We start from the raw sequence: 21,448 nt of genomic DNA on the forward strand, positions 1-21,448 counted from the left end.
TTAAAAGCTGTGAGTGGCAGATAGAAATGGAGAAGTACATTTAGGTTATAATTACTCAGCCAACTAGAAAAGTACATTTACAAATAATTACTTTGGTTGTATCAAATCTTATATCAGACATACAACTATTTATAGCTTTCTGTCAGGAAAAAAAATCATTTGAAAAATATAGTGCAAAATAGTGTTTGCTCTATGTTAGTTGAAAATTCCTAGTGACCTTTGTTTGCTAGACTGATTTTGCAATAACATGCTGTAGAAATCCTAAGGAAATGTTCAGTGTTGTATCATCTCAGATGAAAAAGTACTGGGCACTGTTTCTGTGAAGTATGCAGGACATCTGTGGTTCCTTCCTGAGAAAACTAAGTCTTCCAGATGTAAAACAGTCCTACTTTGTGAAGTTATATACGTGTCATGAACATATCCCATCATGGTTTATTCTTCACAGAAAATGAGAATCAAGGGATTAGAGGAGATTTATGAAGATCACCAATTTTTCCTCTTGTTTTCAGTTAATAAATCATCTCAAACCATTAAGAGATGGTTCTACTAGGCCCTTTTGGAAACATTTTGAAAAAGGAAATGTCACATTCATCATGTCAGTAATTTCTGATGTTTAAATCACCTTTCATTCCTCCCTAATATAGGACAAGTTTGTTTGTTGTTGCTTGTTTTTTCTTACTAAATATCCAGATGCTTTCACTTTTTTTTTCCCCTTGTGTCAGCGTAGTAGTCGTCTCTGTAACTGAAAATTCCTTTTATTATTCCTCCATCTTGTATTATCTTTTATAGGTTATTTCTAGTTTCTTTAAGCCATAAATTCCAAAACCCTTTCACATACTTACCCTACATGTGAAGGAATTTCTGCAACAAATAGTGAAACTGGCACTAAAACTTTAGAGTTACTGGAAACCTCATGCCTTCTGAGCCTCCTTACCCAAGTTGATGATCAAACATTTGAACTGCACAGTGTGTAATTTTGAAATGTCAGATTTTTCTTCCATTATTTCATGGTAGTACATTATTCAAAGTGATTCCAGTGGAAATAAAGGACAGTCTGCAGTTTCCTGTAATACCTTATAGATACATTTCATATTACTAAGCTTCTGAGGTTAGTTTTATGTTTTTTTTTGTTTTTTTTTTTTTCTTTTTCCAAAATATAATGCTTTTTCTTTTCTAAGCAAAGGCAAATCTTTCTTTGACTCTTGCTCAAATTTCCATAAGAGGTATTTTTTAAAAAGTAAAACTGTTATTATATTTACTCTCTCTCTTTTTTGGAACAGGTGTTATTCCCCCTGAGAGATGGATAGTAAATTTTGACAAAGACCTTTTAGACGGCCTTGTTTTTGCAACAGTATTGGGAGCCTATTGTCCATTTTTGGTAAGTCTTTTTTTATGTAGAGTGGTCTTCTTTTATTTAAAGAACATAGAAATTAAAATTTGAAATATTTTCTGCAAACTGATTCTGTTAAATGTTTTAATTTTAAATCATACAATACTTTGGCCACCTGATGGGAAGAACTGACTCATTTGAAAAGAGCCTGATGCTGGGAAAGATTGAAGATGGGAGGAGAAGGGGACGACAGAGGATGAGATGGTTGGATGGCATCACTGACTCAATGGACATGAGTTTGAGTAAACTCTGGGAGTTGGTGATGGACAGGGAAGCCTGGCGTGCTGCAGTCCATGGGGTCACAAAGAGTTGGACACGACTGAGCGACTGAACTGAAGTGAACTGAACCTACATCTGAATGGCTAGCATTCCCTTTTTATTTATTCTTTTATTTTGATTATAATAACCTATTGATTAATGTTAGTATTGAAATGATTGTTTACTGAACTACAGAGAACAATTAAAAAGCAGTTATTTTTATTCTATTAATAAAAAATTTGATTGTTATCTTTTCCAGATTGAGTCTCATTTCATAAACATGTACACACAACCAAAAAGTTCTGAACAGTATCTCCACAATTGCCTGATTGTTGTGAATGTTCTTCGTGAAATTGGCTTTGACATGGACATACAGGTGGGTGCCTTAAAATCACATATTCTATAAATATTTTATTAATTCCTTATTTTTTCCAATTTTTTAAGGTGTGATTGGCAAATAAAACCTGTGTATACTTAGCTTGTACAATGCTATTTTTTAGGATGTACAGGGTGATAATTTAATATATGTTTACCATGTGAAATGATTATCATGATCAAGTGAATTAACACATCAGTATCAACCATCTCACACGTGTTGTGTGCTAAATTGCTTCAGTTGTGTCCAACTCTTTGCAACCCTATAGACTGTAGCCCACCAGGCGTAGTTACCTGTTTTTTGTGATGAGAATGCTTAAGATCTACTCTCTCAGCAAATTTCAAGTACACAGTCCAATATATCACTAACTATAATGACCATACTTTACACTACCTCCCCAGAACTCAGTCATCCTATAAATAATGATTTGTACCCTTTGACTAGCATCTCCCCATTTCCCCTATCTCCATCCCCTGGCTACTACCATTTAATTCTCTGGTTCTTTGAGCATGCCTTTTTAATTCCACATATAGTTGAAATCTAAGGACTTCCCTGGTGCCTTAGATGGTAAAGCATCTGTCTACAATGAGGGAGATCTGGGTTCGATCCCTGGGTCAGGAAGATACCCTGGAGAAGGAAATGGCAACCCACTCCAGTACTATGCCTGGAAAATCCCATGGACGGAGGAGCCTGATAGACTACAGTCCATGGGGTTGCAAAGAGTCAGACACGACTGAGCGACTTCACTCACTTCACTCATAGTTGAAATCATACAAATATTTATCTTTCTGTGTCTGGCTTGCTTCAGGTATCATAATGTCCTCCAGGTTCATTCATATTGTCACAAGTGGCAGGATTTCCTTCTTTTTTATGATTAAATACTATTCCATTGTAAGAATATACCACACTTTATTTATCCATTCATCCGTCAACAGATACTTACGTTGATCCTATTTTTTGGCTTTTGTGAATAATTGTGCAGTTGAATGTAGAATAAGAGATAGCTGTGATGTAACTGATTTTATTTCCTTTGGATATATACCCAGAAGTGGGATTGCCAGACCACATAGTAGTTCTATTTTTAATTTTTTGGGGGGAACCAACATACTATTTTCCATAGTGGCTGCACCAGTTCACATTCCCACCAACAGTGTGCATGTGATCCATTTTCTCCACACCCTTAGCAACCTTTGACATCGCTTGTCTTTTCAATAATAGCCATTCTAACAGGTGTGAGGTGATGTCTCCTCGTGATTTTGATTTACATTTCCCTAGTGGTTAGTGATGTTAAACGGGCTTTTACATATCTGTTGGCCATTTTACATCTTCTTTGGAAAAATGTTAATTGACTCCTTTATAATATTCCTTTGTTCATATATTTTAACTCTAAATTGAAACAGTCTTTTCATGGAATATTGCTAAAATGTGAAAATTGAACTATGACTTCATAGAAATCTACTGGATACTTTTTAATGGTATAATTATGTATATCTGACTGCATAATAAGTAAGTAGTTCTAGTTTTCAAGTCACAGCAGTGCTTTCTTAATATTATCTGAGCCCTAAGAATTAAAGAACAGATTATTTGAATATGAATATAGATGTTATATTGTTTTCCTATTTAGTAGCAAAAAGAAAAATTTTCACCTTAGTCTTAAAATAAATATTAATGTAGAAGTCACAGTGGCAATGTAGCTTTTCATTATGTTTAGACCTCCAAGTTACAATTCCATCTGGCCTTTCTCATTGTTCTCTATAGCGACAATAAAAAACATTATCTGCTTATCATTTTCTGAGCCCTTTGTTACTTCAGAGTAATGAAGCAGTACAATAAATGATTCGTGACTTCTAAGAATATACAAACTCATTGAATTGACAAGATATATGCAAGTTCAATAATAAATGACATTCCACTAATTTAGTTGACAATGTAGGAAAATAATGGAATAAGAATTCAGATAAAAGAAGAGATCAGTGTGATCCAGATTAATCCACCAAAGACTGTGAAGAAAGCAAGACTTATTTTGGGTCTTGAATGGATTTGAGTTGGTAGTGGTAAGAGAGAAAGGTGTTTATTCAGAGGCATAAGCAGACTATAAAATGTAGACAAATGGCATACATTAAGGAAATTATGTGAATAGCCTGACTTAGTTGAAGTTTGGGACTGAAAAAATAGATATAGGCATATATTGGGATCTTGGATATCAGCATAACAATTTAGGAGTTTACTGTGTTGGTGTCATGGGAATAAATGTGATTATTTTTACAGCAGTGGTGAGGATGAACTGAAAGGAAAGGGACTGGAGACAGGGAACACAGAACCAAAAAAATGCCATTTAACTTGGTCAAGTAGCAAAATATTTTCTCTACTCAGTTCATTTTAATGGGGGCTTAAATAATAAACTGATAGAGGAGACATTGTGAGGTTTGCCAGACCTGGTAACCAGCCACAAAAGGACACAAAAAGACCATTACAACAAACTCTGAGTTTTCCATTCTGTGACTCAGAGAGATTGATGACACCAGTGCCCACACGTGGCTTGGTACAAAGTGCTTCCTTGCACCTGCCAAAGAAATGATGCTTCATAATGGCTTGCTTTTTCCTTGTATTAAAGTCATTTACATGTTAAAATCCCTTTGTACCAGGTCTGAAATTTATCTTTTATATTGGTAGAGCTATAAGGAGATACTGTAATCAGGCATTTTGGTCAGAGAGTTCTTTTATAAGACTTTTAAGGATAAACTCTAAATGCTTTATTGTGAAAAAATAAAAGTATTACAGTTCCTGTCAGTTTGACTGATTGAATCTCCTCCATAAAATATGCTGGATAGACCTGCAAGTGATACAGATGTGGTAAAACCACACTCATGCCTTCAAATATGTTAATGACTAATAGTGACTTGTATATGAAAAGATCCAGTACAAAGCAGCCAGTGCATGCCAGGAAGACATAGAAACTGTGGACTGTGGGAATCAAAGGGGAAAGAAATCATTCCGAAAAGGGAACCAGCAAGAGTTGCATGGGGCATTTGGTGTTTAAGGTGACCTTTGAGAATTTGATAAGGGTTTATAGGAAACTTAAAATATCTTTGTTTAGAAAATATAATTCATCTTGCATTGTGATTCTCTCCTTTGCTTTTTGACCCTCTCTGATAAATTGGCTCAAAATGTTTATTTTATTGTGTAGCAAAAAATAGATCCTAAGATTTTAGTATCTACTACATAAAAATGTAGAGAAGATGTCTAAGATTTGATGAATGGAGAAATTAGCAATTAACTTAGCTGATAATTAACAAGATTTTACCAGTCAGCTCCAATTCCCTAACTTTTTATCAGCCCGAATTTACCCACTGCATCAAATGTCAAAGTTCAAAAAAAATCACGCTTAAATTAACTTAACCATAGTGAATTAATACTAATGATTAGCACTGGTTCACATTTGAATACTGTGAAACTTACCACTGGACTTATTTATTAATGTTTGAGTTTTCTATTTATTATGTCGTTCTTTGCAACTGTTGAGTCAGTTCAATAAGTTCTGTGCCAGTGTTATATCATGTGGAATCCTAGCATCTGGAATGTAACTATTATTACATATCCTCCCTTTAGAGCAAAGCTATTGTGCAATTTATTTGAACTCAGCATAGAATGTATTTTTATTCCCTCATGTAGAGACATGGAGATATTTATATATAGATAGATAGATAGGTATAGCTAATACTTAGATTCTGCTACATATAATTCACTGAGTAATGATAGAAGCTAAGGGTGAATAGATATCTAACTTCTCTGAAAAATTTTGTTTCTTTATGTCAACTTGGATGCTTTCAGTCTTAATAACAATTCATGAATAAAAGTATTTTAAAAATAAATTCTATATTTTATATAAGATGAATCAGGCAGTAAAATATTATAGGGATATTTATTAATTTCATCAACAAAATTATCAAAGATTCATTTTTGCTCAGTTCTTCTTAGCCTGTTGGCTTTGTTTTAAGCATGTGCACTAATAACTATAAAGTTCCTACTGAAATTCTTACATAACACCATTATACAGCTATTCTTGGGTCTGGTTGAACAGTACCACTTCTTGTGCTTCTCATTTTCCTTTAGGTAAACTTTCCCAGTGGTCCCACAGCATACATCCCATTGCATATCATTGACCATAATTGCATCTCATGCTTGTAGTTAAACGAGTGTTTGATAAAAGTAATGGAAGAGCCACAAAAATTTGAATTCTTGGTAAAGAAGGGAGAAAAATGCTGTTGGGAAGGCAGTCAGTAGTGTTCTGTGTCAGATTATGGTATGTCTTTGGGTACTACTAGTTTTGATTGGTATCTAGTTTGGAAGCTGGAATATCTTGACATCAGAGCAAATTAAACCCACCATGAAGCTCCAGGACCATCTCATCTCTTCTTGTTACTGATGCAGACACTGAGACCTAGGGAAACCAATTGATTTGGTAAAGATCATGGTACTTTGTGGTAGCAGGATGTGAGTTTAGTTTACTAGATTTTTACTACACCATTTTCCTCTATTATGGCATTACAAAAATTCCCTGTCTTTTGTTAGTTCAGTAGGAAAATATTATCAGGAGAAAAATGGATAAATATAAGTAAAGTTCTTCTAGGTTAGAACCGTGTAGAGAAAGTAATGATTATATCTTTGAAATATATTTCACATGAAAATCTTGTTTTAAATAAACATAACTTATTTTGACATTTGGCTTTTTAAGCCTAGAATTGACTAAAATGTGATTTCTTTAGATTATTTTCATTGAATTTTATCATAAAGCTGAGTGATCTTTTCTCTAGTTTTTCACTCTAATACTCTAATTATCAAATTTTTTCAGTTAAGGTAAACATTTTTTTCATTTCCAAAATACTGCCCCATTACATATTTTTCAAAGATGGACTTTTGGAATAGTTTTATATTGCTACCTGTATATTTTATGCTGTAGTCACTAAAATAGTATTCAGAAGAGTTTTACAGACCTCAGACTTGGGGCCCAGAGTATCCTGCCACTGCTACTGCTGCTAAGTCACTTCAGTCGTGTCCGACTCTGTGCGACCCCATAGACGGCAGCCCACCAGGCTCCCCCGTCCCTGGGATTCTCCAGGCAAGAGCACTGGAATGGGTTGCTATTTCCTCCTCCAATGCATGAAAGTGAAAAGTGAAAGGGAAGTCGCTTAGTCAGGTCCGACTCTTAGCGACCCCATGGACTGCAGCCCACCAGGCTCCTCCGTCCATGGGATTTTCCAGGCAAGAGTACTGGAGTGGGGTGCCATTGCCTTCTCCAATGAATACATTTCCCATCACCATAGAGAGCTCTCTTTGGATCACACCCAGAGGCTGACCAATCATGCAGGGATATATCCTTCACTTTGTGGAAATTAAACTCTGTATTCCATTTTTTAGTTTGTTCTTATGTTGAATGATGATCCTGTATATGTTGACTAACATTGTCTTCAGTGAAGCCATGTGAGATGTCACAATACTGATGAGAAACTTTGGGGTCCTGATATATGTCTCAGTTTTCCTCACATCATACTCACTAGCAGCTTTCAACTCTGCCAAGACTGGCAACTTCTTCCACTTTTCCCCCCTAATAATCCCCTTCCCAGGTACCTTTATTGGTTAGCCTTACTGCTTATTGACAAAACAAGAAAGAATAAACCTTTCTGTTCTTCCAAAGGAAGGAAAGACTATATTTGGGAATGTGTACTAGCAGATGATCAATGGGGTCTCAGTAGTTTCTTATAACTGCTGCCAGATTTCAGAGTCAAGTGCTTTAGTTCCAGATAACCATTGGTATCCTGAGTTCTGGCACTATTTGCATTTCCAGGCCAGGCCCAGATCGTTTTCAGTTGCTAACTTGAATGTGCACCATTAAATCACAGTAGATCTCCAGTTTATGAAAGTGCAGAGAGGTCCCTGTTGACTGACAATGACAGAGATGCTTGTGTGTCAGTGGTGTTTTATGTCTTTGAGTCTTTGCCTCAGACCAATCCCAGTACTTTATTGCTATGAATAATTCTTCCTCACTACCTCTGCCTTTTTCTAGGAGATCATAGGCACAACATATACTGATAGAAATAATCCTTCCTCCTCTGCTCCTGACTTGACATTTTGGGCTCAGTGCCCATTCTGGCTATGTTGATCATCCCTGCTCTTATTCCTCTATAATTCTAGATTTTATCTCAGATATTGGCCAACAACCATCTCTAATTTATCTCATTTATCAGTGTAATTACATTTTCTGCCATACTGTGATTTGTTCTAGGATAAGAACTTCTCCAACCACCTCCCCCCAACCCACCTGATCTGCATGAATTGTTGCACTTGTGTTATTTCTTGTTCCGAAATCAAGTCCCTCTTCCTGGTATCCACACCCTCCTGTAAATGACTGTTGCACTCCTTTGTCTTTTCTTCTACCACTTGTCCCTTCTGATCTTATGTGTGATTCACATTGTACTTTTTCTTTCCCAAATCAATACTATACTCCCTATATCCTTGCCCGAGATTTCTTTACTTTTCTGATAGGATATACCTTTTCCTCACTCCAGATACCAACCTATTTAAAACCCTTCAAGTATTCTTCAAGGCCATCTCATGTGTTACCTCTTCCTTTGGGCTTTTGTTAAAAAAAAGCCTCTTGCCATCTTTTACTTCAGTAGTTTGTCTACTTCTATTATCTTTTACTGCATTATACACTTTAAGTCATGGATGATATTGTAATCACATTTGTCCGTATTTCTCGTGCATAATATTCTTCTGACCTCTAGTATTATTCTGACTAGCTTTTATGGAGTCTTTGAGGCTGTGGGGTCATTATTATATTTATGATATATCTAATTCATCCTCTAACACATAGGTCAAGTTATTCTGATTCACAGCAATATTTTGTTTGCTCATAGCAACATTTCAATGTCATTGTCAATCAATAGCATTTTAAGATGTTTTAAGTAATTCAGCGGCTGATGTACTGGGTTTTAGCTCTTTTAATATATTTTATTTGTATATCCTGTAATTTATAATTCTCTTCTTTGGAACTAGGCTACTGACATCTGTGATCCCAATCCAATCCTGATGCTCATGTTTTGTGTCTACATGTATGAAAGACTTCCTACATATCTCCCCGAGAAAGTGGTGCCTTTTCATTGTGCTCTACATGACACAGTGTTTAGAGAGGTAAGGATATCTTTGAGATCAAAATATATGTGGAATTAAACACTTATGTAGGTTTTAGATATTTCTCTCCCAACCCAAAATGAACAAATATATCAGTATGATAAAATAAGCCTTAACAAATGTTTTTCCTTCTAAACCAAAGGTATAGCACAGTGAAAGGGAGGATTGATTTTTCCTTAATAGTAATCACTAACTACTTGCAATGAAATAATGGTTCTTTTATTCATCTAAAGAATGGAATGGGGAGATAGAAAATGAAAGTTAAGCACTTTGAAGGGCAAATCTTTTAGGAAAGTTGAGATCCATTTCATGTATGAGAGAACTTGATGCTATAAGTAGAAAAATGATCAGAGTATGCTTGGCATTCCTTTAGGGAACCTTACACATCTAGATGGATTTTGTTCAAGTAAGGATGGGTTTCCCAGGTGGCACAGTAGTAACAAATCCACCTACCAATGCAGGAGACATAAGAGACACAGGTCTGTCTGGATCTTGAAGATCCCCTGCAGGAGGAAATGACAACCCAGTCCAGTATTCTTGCTTGGAAAATCCCACAGACAGACGAGTCTAGTCACAAAGAGTCGGAAACAGCTGAGCAACTGAGAACAGCATGCACATATCCAGATGCATTGTGTTCAAAATAAGGATATGGAAAGGGAAGTAATAATGAAAGCACTCCTGATCAGGGTCACCATTAATGCCCACTCAGTCAGTTCAGTTCAGTTCAGACTAAAAGGCTGTATATATGCTGGAGCTGCTAATTGCATAACAGTGATTTTTTTTTTAATATCATGTTTTTTTTCCTTTATTTTTTAACTTTACAATATTGTATTGGTTTTGCCATATATCAACATGAATCCGCCACAGGTATACACATGTTCCCCATCCTGGGAAAAATTGAAAATGAAATTTTAAGTCCTGTGACCATAACAAATCTATATAAATATGTCCATGTTTTGCAAGTATTTTCTTTGATTGAGAAATATATTGCCAGGGATCATCAACCCAACTTTGGTTTTCAAACAATATGTTTCATATGAATACTTGAGAAATATTTTCTAGCATATAGTTTTATTTCTTATATTTGTCTGAGACTTTTCCTTCTATTAGTTTTATGGTTGAACATTTCATGAAATCTCCTTTTTTCTTTCTCTGTACAGTATAGGCTGTTAGAATCTTACTGTGTATAAAAGTTAATTTATCTCTTTGGTCAGATCATTTCTATTCCTTTTCCTCAGGCTGTTTTATGTATTCCTCTTCATATTAAGTTTTTGTTGTTGTTGTTTAGTCACTCAGTCATGTCTGACTCTTGCAACCCCATGGACTGTGGCCCTCCAGGCTCCTCTCTCCATAGGATTTTTCTGGCAAGAATACTGGAATAGATTTCCATTTCATCCCCTAGGAGATATTCCCAATTTGGGGGTTGGGGGTGGGGTGTGTTAATTTTATACTTTCAATGCAAAACATGTCCATATGTAGTCTTCAAAAGTTATGTCCTGGTGATTTGTAGATGTATCCTTTTTGAGAAAATAACAATGTGCCCTCTGACTGTATTAGAGATGGTTAATAAGGATTCAGTTAAAAAGCAGAAAAAACTCAGATACTTGTCTGAGTGTAAAGGGCTCAATTTAGGGAAAAGAAAGCCATTCCTCCTGATTTTCTGTTAGCAAACATTGATATATGATCTTCTTTAAAAAAAAAATTGTTCCTGTTTTTGTTGGAAAAAGAAATAGAAAACTCTTCAGAGAACTTTTTCAACACTATTCACTACAGTAATTCACTAAGTGCAATGCTATTTAAGGGCCTTGGGTACTAACTGGCCTAGAGCTATAATTACAGTGGGGTGGACTTTTGATTTAAGATTCAAATTTCTAAAAAGTTAGAAATGCTTTGCTTAAGCCTGCAGAAGATAGGAGGGGTCTGAATTAGATTTAAACAGTGATTTAATTCATTTGAGTATTATCACTGGTTTTCTAATTCTGTACACATGTTTGAATTTCTTTATGTCATTTGATTATGTTGAAAAAGCTAATTTTTAAACATAGATTTTATTTGTGATGTTAAAAATCAGATTGAATCATTAGAATAGAAACAATTTCTTTTCATATTTAACTCCTTATTGGGAATAATATTCTCACTTTAAGCTTATAGGTGACATTGTACATAGAGCTTTTATTTTTCAGAAATGTAAGGAACATCTTTTGAAGGAAACAATAAAAACTGAATAAAAATGCAAAATAGAACATCAAATACAACAAGCTTTGATTCTAAATTTCATTCAAGAAAATCACTGATCTGGAAATTGCTAAGAATCTATGGCATAGTTTGCCCATATGCATCAACACTATAAATGGCAGTGCCTAAGTAGTGAAATGTCATTGTTGTCAACTTTTTTGACCTCCCAGTATAAAGAAAAATCTCAAGAAATGGCTACTATAATTGAAACAGTATATTTTGTAGCTATATATCACAAATAGAAACAGAATACTGGGACCATGAAACAATACAATGATCAGTGAAAAAATGTCAAGTTCAGTGATCTTCTGAGATACTTTTAAAAGTAATTGAACTATTTTTTTTCCTTTCTGAAACAAAATTTACACAGGAACACAACAGTTAAATAATAGCTGTCATTGCAAAAGGAGAATTGAGGATCCAAGCTTGGTTTCTTTCCTTGAACAGCTTTTTCTTCTCCGTACCATTAACATGACCCCTACATGAAATTCTTGAGTTGGGTGGAATAATCTGACCACAGATGGGCCCAATATTTTTGCATCATTTATTTACTTACTTATTTTTATATAAATGTATTTATATATACATGTTTGTATGTGTATATATGTGTTTATGTCATATATGTGATATATATATATATATATGTGATTATTATATTATATATTTGTTGTATCAGTTCAGTTCAGTCGCTCAGCCATGTCTGACTCTTTGCGACCCCATGGACTGCAGCACACCAGGCCTCCCTGTCCATCACAAACTCCCAGAGCTTACTCAAACTCATGTCCATTGAGCCAGTGATGCCATCCAACCATCTCATCCTCTGTCGTCCCCTTCTCCTCCCACCATCAGTCTTTCCCAGCATCAAGTCTTTTCAAATGAGTCAGTTCTTCCCATCAGGTGGCGAAAATATTGGAGTTTCAGCTTCAGCATCAGTCCTTCCAAAATATTCAGGACTGTTTCCCTTTAGGATGGACTGGTTAGATCTCGTGCAGTACAAGGGACTCTCAAGAGTCTTCTCCAATACCACAGTTCAAAAGCATCTTTATAGTCCAACTATAGTTCCTGCCTAAGTGCCATTGCCCTTTCTGTACTCTAATTTGGCCAAACATCCACCTCTCTCAGATATTTTCTTTCCTCTGGGTCTATACTTTCTATACATCCATACATGACTACTGGAAAAACTAAAGCTTTGACTACATGGACCTTTGTTGACAAAGTAATGTCTTTGCTTTTTAATATGTTGTCTAAGTTGGTCATAACTTTTCTTCCAAGGAGCTAGCGTCTTTTAATTTCATGGTTTCAGTCACCATCTGCAGTGATTTTCGAGCCCAAAAATAATAAAGTCAGCCACTGTTTCCACTGTTTACCCATCTATTTGCCATGAAGTGATGGGACCAGATGCCATGATCTTCGTTTTCTGAATGTTGAGTCTTAAGCCAACTTTTCACTCTCCTCTTTCACTTTCATCAAGAGGCTCTGTAGTTCTTCACTGTCTGCCATAAGGGTGGTGTCATCTGCATATCTGAGGTTATTGATATTTCTCCCGGCAATCTTGATTCCAGCTTGTGCTTCCTCCAGCCCAGTGTTTCTCATGATGTACTCTGCATAGAAGTTAAATAAGCAGGGTAACATAACAAGAATGAGTAGCTACCTTAAGATCTCAAGGCTGATTATGTAAGTTCCAGGACTATAAACCAATAATAGTTCATAGTGAATCTACTATTATTTTCAACATTTCCTTCCAGAAAATGGAAATTAGCTCCCTGTGACTTAAAATCACTAGATCTGTTAATTAATAGTTTAAATGCACACATGCATACATACAAAAATAGGACAGTAGAGTAGTCTTGCCTCCATTGTTACTGAGATCCATAAGCAGGTTATCAACATGAAAGCCCCAAATTTAGGGGTAAACTGAGGGTAGAAGCTCAACATGTTTGTCCTGCTGGTTACAAAAGTTCTTATTGAAATATAAAAGTAGTTAATTTAATCTTTCAACAGATGTCTGCCATATTCTATCTCTGACTATGTTCCTGAACTATGACTATAGTTCCTTACTATAGTTCCTGCCTAAGTGCCATTGCCCTTTCTGTACTCTAATTTGGCCAAACATCTACCTCTCTCAGATATTTTCTTTCCTCTGGGTCTATACTTTCTATAACTTTGTGTCTTTCTAATGTGTATATTTTAAAATCCCCATTGTATTCTGCATAAATACTTACATACTCACATTTCTCATGAAATGCTCTCTAAAAATGAAGTAGCTCATTCTCAAATATTCTCCGTATCTTGACATCAGGAAGGAAGGGGAAGCCAACCCCTAACTCTACTACCACTTCTAGATGAGGCCACCATTGTTTTCAGCCTGGATTTCTGATTCCACTCCTTACAACACTTTCCACACTGAGCAGCCAGAGTAACCTTTTGTAAATTGGAATCTGTTTAAAATTCTTTAAAGGTTTCCCTTTGCAGTGAGATTAAAATCCAAGTTGCTAACTTTGGATTTCAAATCTTTGATGATCAGGTGTTTTTACATCTGTCATTTCCTTGTCTGATAGCGTCTTCTCTTTGCCTACTTCTGAATAAAAGAAGACACACACACACACACACACACACACACAGAGTCTTTAAATACAAACTGCTTTCTTCCAGCTACTATACTAGGGTATATTTTCATCATATATTTTCATGATAAAAATATATGATTCTCTTTGATAAAAATAAGAAATATTAAGTTGTATATCTTTAAAATTCATGATCTCATTTATACTCTCTTCTTCAACATAGATTCAACTGAAAAATCCAAGCTTGAAAAGCTTAGTTTATAGTGCTACAATTGTTGGAAGAGATGCCAGTGACTTCTCCCTCTCCCAAGCAGGGAACACTGTGACAATTTCTGCAGAGTAAGTGTGTTGTTTTTTTCTTTTAATTTTGCTTCATTGAATACATCAACCCTAGAGATTTAATGTGCATTATAATTACAAAAGAATGGTCTGGATTTATTTTTAATAGCTACGTGTATGTAATGAAAAGATCACCATTGCTGATATAGATAAATTATTTATATGTTAGTGAGATTTCTCAACAATTTTATGAAAACAATTCTAACAATATAAAGGAGCTGCTTTTTATGTATGTGTTTATTTTAGTTTATTTTGTATGCATATGGTCCATAGAAAATAACTCTTTAAAGTTCTTTATGTACTACAATTCTGTTTCCTATAGGAAATTGGAACCAGTGTGTGCTAAATATATATTTAGTTGTTTCTAATTATAGAAGCACTATCTGCTCATTGTAAAAAAATTAGAAACTATGAAAATATGAAGAAAAATAAAAGTAAAAGCTAGTAATTTTACCTCAAAGATACCCCCCCAGTGTTGTCATTTTTTTCTATCCCTTTATAATCATTGTATATCAATGTTTGTTGTATGCAGACATGCATACACTCTCCCACATTGTGGTGAAAGTCTGAAAAGTCTCATTTTTACTTGATTCTATTCACATGATACTTGTTTAATGTTTCTACTACTAGTCCATTCCCTAAAATAAGGAACAAATGAAACTCTCAGAGAATAGTCTTAAGAAATTAAATGAGCATAATATATGACTCCTCTTGGATCAACAAATCCTAATTCATATGCCGATAAGTGTTAATGATGGCAGATACTCTTATTATATTAATATAATACTAGGATGATGTGAGAATAGCTGTATCAGTATCACAAGGGTTGACAAATATAATAACCACTAATGGACTTTAACGAGTCCTGAATTTTAGTCATTGCCTTTATATTCAATTATTTTTTTCCTTGTGCAAAGCAACAGATTATAACTACTAATTATCCTTTTGGTTATCTTTTTGGTTTTTGAACTATATATTAACCTGAATTATTTTTAACATTATAGTCTTTATTCTAGTGTGTTAAACACAGAAATAATTGGAACGGGGAGCCAGTTTTAACTGTATTAAAATGCAAAGAAATCCAGTTGCTATACTGCCCTTGGCTGATGTCATCAGCCACTGTTAGTTTTCTTCAGTTGCTGCTCCATGCTAAAGGAGTACATAATTTATAAAATATGACTTTTCATCATTGGGACTACATCCAATTTGAATTAAATATGAGAAAACATTTCTCCACTTACCTGTATCTATATTATAAATCAAATCCCAGAATAAAGCTCCTTGTAAAAACATCCCACTCATCTTCCAAATTATACTTCTTATATATCTGTTATAAAACACAATGTTAGTAATATAGTTCTTTTGGACATTGTCAGAGTACCATTTGTTTTCCCTCAATACTTTGATCATTGAGATCTAGTCTCTGCCCTTCAAATAGGATGCTAATAAGTGAGCGGTGGTGGTGGTTTAGTCGCTAAGTCGTGTTCGACTCTTGCAACCCCATTGACTGTAGCCCGCCAGGCTCCTCTGTCCATGGGATTCTCCAGGCAAGAATAATGGAGTGGGTTATCATTCCCTTCTTCAAACAAGTGAATAATAAGTGAAAAGAATTAAGGTCCCCACCCTACCCCACCCTTTGTTCTTTCATAAACCTAATAGCCTGTTCCAGTGTTTCAAAGCTCTCATTATGTGAAAATTCTTTCAAACAACCACACTAGACCTATGATGTTTTAGGTTAAGACCATTTTTTTTTGGCTTTGCTGTACAGCTTACAGTATCCTCATTCCCTGACGAGGGATCAAACTTAGGTCACAACAATGAAATCACCACTGAACTGCTATGGAATTCCCAAGACCATATGTCTTGTTAGTTTAATTAGCATTTATAGTTTTCATATAAATATGAATATAAATATGAAATCTGTATGCTTCCATTGCTGAAAATTTGTTACAGAAAAGCATTAAAAAAATGAAAATTACCTAGAATTCCATCTGATAAACACATTTATTAGTTGATTTCTTTCTAGTATTTTATATGAATATTATAGCATATGTATAATTAAATATTTACAAAATAAATGTATTATAAATGCAAATGTTAAAGTACTTAATATCTGTTAAATATTTGCTATGTACAAAACCTATAAAATATACACTTTTAGTACCTTTTCATATCTAATCATCCTGGCAGCCATATTAGTGTCCTCCTTTTACAAAAGAAGACATTGGGCATAGAGACATTAAATTACTTACCCAATTTTCCCTGTTCTTAACTTGTGAAATAGAGATTCAAAACCAGCCAATCTAAACCCAGAGTTAAGACTCTTTTTAACTGACACCTGTACATACTGTGTGTGTATATTGTATTCATACAAAGCCCTTGGCATTCAAAGAAAATATAGCTTGAACTGTTTGTAAGAAATCCTACAGATCCATAACATACAATTGCATCAATATTTTGACCATATTTGACTTGTACATATATTCTTGTTGTCAATTTCTTTATCTTTTTAAATCAAAATGTAACTTGCACCTGCTTTAACAATTCAACTATGCAGGAAAGTTTAACGTGCAAAGAAGTCCTTCTCGCCTGATATTCCCATCTCTAGAGATGCACTTCTTGAGTGCCTACTTTTAACTCTTTCAGCTATGTCTAATTTTAATTCTTCCAATGGTTACCTCCGTAAATACAAATAATCTGTATATCCTGCCAATATTTTTGTTTTATCAACCTCAGAAATAGTGTCTTGACATATGGCATGATATTGACATAATATTTTATGATGTTGCTTACTTACCCCTCTAGATGTATCACCCTCCCACTAAACATCACTATTTTTTTTAAACATCACTATTTTTATCTTTTATTCATTACTGTTCCAAGAGTAAAAATTCTTTTTGTAAATATTTCCTTTATATACCATTAGTAGATACAAAGTATCTTTTGACTCCCTTTTAAGTTGAGAAAAATTAATAAATTCTAAAGAAATATGTAAAACCTTTCCTTCAAGTGTATCACATTCTAGACCATGTTACCTTTTGTTCTTATTTGGGCTGATTGCTTTCCAGACCTACTGAAAAGCTGTCAGTATTGGACACTCTGTATTTCTCTTTGTATAGAAACTAATTATATTTCTCTTTCTTAGTGTACTCACTTCTTTATTAAAAAAAAACTTCCTTTATGAAACCGTCTAATAAAAAGTATAGGAGAGGTAAATTTGCCAAAATTTTGATTTTTAAGCATGTTTTTTGACTATCCTTACACTTGATTTAAATTTCGCATCATGTATTTTTCTAAGATGAAAGAGTTTTTCCTTATAGGTTGAGATAATTGTTCCACTTGCCTCATAGTATTCAGTTTTTGTGATACTGTAATTTCTACTATAATTCTGCTTTCCCACACCCCTGGACATTTTTAGGATCTTCCATTGTGTTTTGATATTGTTCCAGAATGAATCAAAAAGGATCTTATATTCACTGTCTGGGAGCACAGTGAGTCCTTTAATTATGAGGGTTTTTTTTTTTAATAAGCTTTGGAAAATTCTCATAAATTACTTTTCATCATTTTCTCTTCTCCATTTTCTCTGTTCTCATTTTCCAGCCTTTGGTTGTTGGATGCTGTTAACTGGATTCTCTATTTATCCTATCTCATCACTCATTTTTCAGCTCACTGTTTTTTCTTTTTTGATCAACATGCCTTCATTTCTGTTTCCTTTAAGAGATAGACAAATAGGTAGGTAAATAGTTAATTCCCTATATATATATATATATATATATATATATATATATATGTAAGAATACTTTGTTTTTCATTGGGTATCTATTTCATAGCATCCCATTGTTAAATTGGAGTTACAACATCTTCATAAATGTCTCTGACTTTTACATTCTGACTTTTATGTTCTCATCTATTACCTATATTATTTTTATTTTCTTTGAGGTCATTTGGTATGTTTTTTTATCTTGGTCTCGTGTTTCATGTGGGAGGATTTATTATAATGACTTGTGATACTTGTTTATTCATTTATATGTAATAATATGGCAGTAGAAAAGTAAATTGTGATTCTGTATGTGGACAGGTTTGTCAATTGGCCAACTTAATTTTAGGGTAAAAACAATTTTGCTTTTATGTCCAGTTGCCTGACATCATACACTGACTTTTGGAAGAGTAAGGTTGTCTGAAACTCATTTTGCCCTCCATTTACATATGTATTTCTGGAAATGGCTTCTCCACAAGTCTATAGGCAGCTTTGTTTCTTTTATTAGCCTCTATGCTGATTCTCTTCAATGATTTCCTTCAACTAGTAGCTTAAAAAAACTTTATTATAATCTTAATGAGATTTATCTTAGAGACAGAGACAGTGAATCTGAGTTTCAGATGTCAGTGTGGCCTAGAACCCTTTTATCATGTCATTTAACAATTAAATACTGAGCTTAAATAGTGACACATACAGATTTTATATCAAGCTTCATTTTTCTTATTTGGAAAATGGAGATCAGAATATTTGCCTATAGTCTTCAGTAATGTAGTTATATAGGGACAACACCTAGGACTGTAACTGGCACTTATAGGAAGCAGTCAGTAAGTATTTGCATTCCTCCTCTAAATTTGAAGTACTATGATTCATAGATGAAAATATATCAAAACTACTCACAAAGGTTTATAATCTGGCAGAGTGTCACACAAGCAAATACATAATAAGGATGTAATTTGATAGTTGTTTTATTTATCATGTGTGTATAAAATGAGAGGAAAATAGGGAAAAATGAAGCACCTCCATGTTCTTAGGAAGGATTCCCAGAAAATGTAATGCTTAATTCTCAATGTATATGAAAACCAGATATTCACTTCTGCAGGTACATTTCAATTTGTAGGTTTCAATGCCATTTTTAGGTGTTTTTAAAAATAACTTTTTAGCTAATTTCAAAGCTTTGGTTTTTACACAGAGGGTTCAGAAAATATTTTATTTAAAAAATCTGTAGGTTTATCATTATCATATATTACCTAATTATCTATGTTGCACCACATCCTATCTTAGAATCTGTCTAAATCATGATTAATAATAGTTTGTTCTGCCAGTTGTGGATTTAAATTCCCTGAGATATGATTTATATAGAAAAGATTAAATGGCTATACCAGCATATAAGCAAACATTTCTGCATCTAACTTGATGACTTTATTTAGCTATAATCATAGAGTGACTGTCATAAAAGTGAAAGTATACTTTTAGAAAACCATTCTGTTTCTTTTTTCCTCATTATTCTCATTGAGCCATCTGGGCACTGACATTGATGTTTCATATATTTATTCCCCATCTCTTCTGAAAGCCAAGTTGAAGTAGTTGATGAGGTACATGTAATATCAAGGAGACCTTTTTTTTTTTTAAATGAGGGGGAGGCAATTGGAAGAAAAAGAAAATAAATGGTAAGACAATTAAGATAAAGTCCATAATTATGATACACATGTCTGGAGACCTAAGACGTATACCTGAAGTCAACAACCAACTTGATTCTGAACTTTCTAACACACTTAGGAAGGCCCTGGTCATTTACATGCTTAAATATGTCTACAAACTTTATAAAAGGAATATCTATACTCAAGACAAGCTCAAAATCTTGATGGTTCTAAAACCAGCTGTGGGCTTCACAAAAAGGATACTGTATTTTTAAATGTTTCATAAAAGTTAAGTATAGTTCCATTAATTTATTTACTAAGTGCGTGTTATTTAGATTATGATCATTCTTTTTATTTATTTCTTTTTGACTGTGCTGGGTCTTTGTTGTGGTGCCTGAGCTTTCTCTACTTGCGGCGAGAAGGAGCTACTCTCTAAGTTGTGGTGCACAGGCTTCTCATTGTGGTGGCCTCTTTTATTGAGGAGCACAGGCTCTAGGGCACATGGGCTTATTAGTTGCAGCATGCAGACAGAGTTGCTGCATGACATGTACAATCTTAGTTCCCTGACCAGGGATTGAGCCTGCATTCCCTGCATTGCAAGGCGGATTCTTATCCACTGGACCACCATGGAAGTCCCATAGATTATGGTCATTCTTGAACTCCTTTTTTCATCATCTTCCACAGAGAGCCAATCCATTACCTAGGCTTACTGATTTTACACAGTATATCTTAAATTTGGCATCCTTTCCTTTATCTACCTCATCAAGCTAATCTCATGTACCTTTAAAAAGCTGAACGGTTGAATGGTTCTATGAAGACCTACCAGGCCTTTTAGAACTAACACCCAAAAAAGATGTCCTTTCATTAGAGGGGACTGGAATGCAAAAGTAGGAAGTCAAAAGACACCTGGAATAACAGGCAAATTTGGCCTTGGAGTACAGAATGCAGCAGGGCAAAGGCTAATAGAGTTTTGCCAAGAGAATGAACACACTGGTCACAGCAAACACCCTCTTCCAACAACACAAGAGAAGACTCTATACATGGACATCACCAGATGGCCAACACTGAAATCAGATTGATTGTATTCTTTGCAGTCAGAGATGGAGAAGGTCTATAGAGTAAGCAAAAACAAGATCGGGAGCTGACTATGGCTCAGATCATGAACTCCTTATTACCAAATTCAGACTTAAATTGAAGAAGTAGGGAAAACCACTAGACCATTCAGGTATGACCTAAATCAAATCCTTTATGATTATACAGTGGAAGTGAGAAATAGATTTAAGGGACTAGATCTGATAGATAGAGTGCCTGATGAACTATGGACAGAGGTTCATGACATTTTAGAGGAGACAGGGATCAAGACCATCCACAAGATAAAGAAATGCAAAAAAGCAAAATGACTGTCTGAGGAGGCCTTACAAATAGCTGTGAAAGGAAGAGAAGCAAAAAGCAAAGGAGAAAAGGGAAGATATACCCATTTGAATGCAGAGTTCCAAAGAATAACAAGGAGAGATAAGAAGGCCTTCCTCAATCATCAATGCAAAGAAAGAGAGGAAAACAATAGAATGGGAAAGACTAGCAGTCTCTTCAAGAAAATTAGAGATACCAAGGGAACATTTCATGCAAAGATGGGCTCAATAAAAGACAGAAATGGTATGGACCTAACAGAAGCAGAAGATATTAAGAAGAGGTGGCAAGAAT

General features: G+C 34.6%; 1 protein-coding gene across 1 annotated transcript in view; it reads left to right on the plus strand.

Annotated features, from left to right (window-relative positions):
* The window catches only part of CFAP47 (cilia and flagella associated protein 47), a 497,722-nt gene that overhangs the window by 224,227 nt on the left and 252,047 nt on the right, over window positions 1-21,448 (plus strand). The window contains exons 34-37 of the mRNA XM_006066421.4: window positions 1,281-1,378; window positions 1,908-2,024; window positions 9,081-9,215; window positions 14,238-14,353. Coding sequence (XP_006066483.4) covers window positions 1,281-1,378; window positions 1,908-2,024; window positions 9,081-9,215; window positions 14,238-14,353 — 466 coding nt within the window. The remainder of the gene's footprint in view (window positions 1-1,280; window positions 1,379-1,907; window positions 2,025-9,080; window positions 9,216-14,237; window positions 14,354-21,448) is intronic.

Source organism: Bubalus bubalis, chromosome X (genome assembly GCF_019923935.1).
Source record: "Bubalus bubalis isolate 160015118507 breed Murrah chromosome X, NDDB_SH_1, whole genome shotgun sequence".
NCBI classification, from domain to species: Eukaryota; Metazoa; Chordata; class Mammalia; order Artiodactyla; family Bovidae; genus Bubalus; species Bubalus bubalis.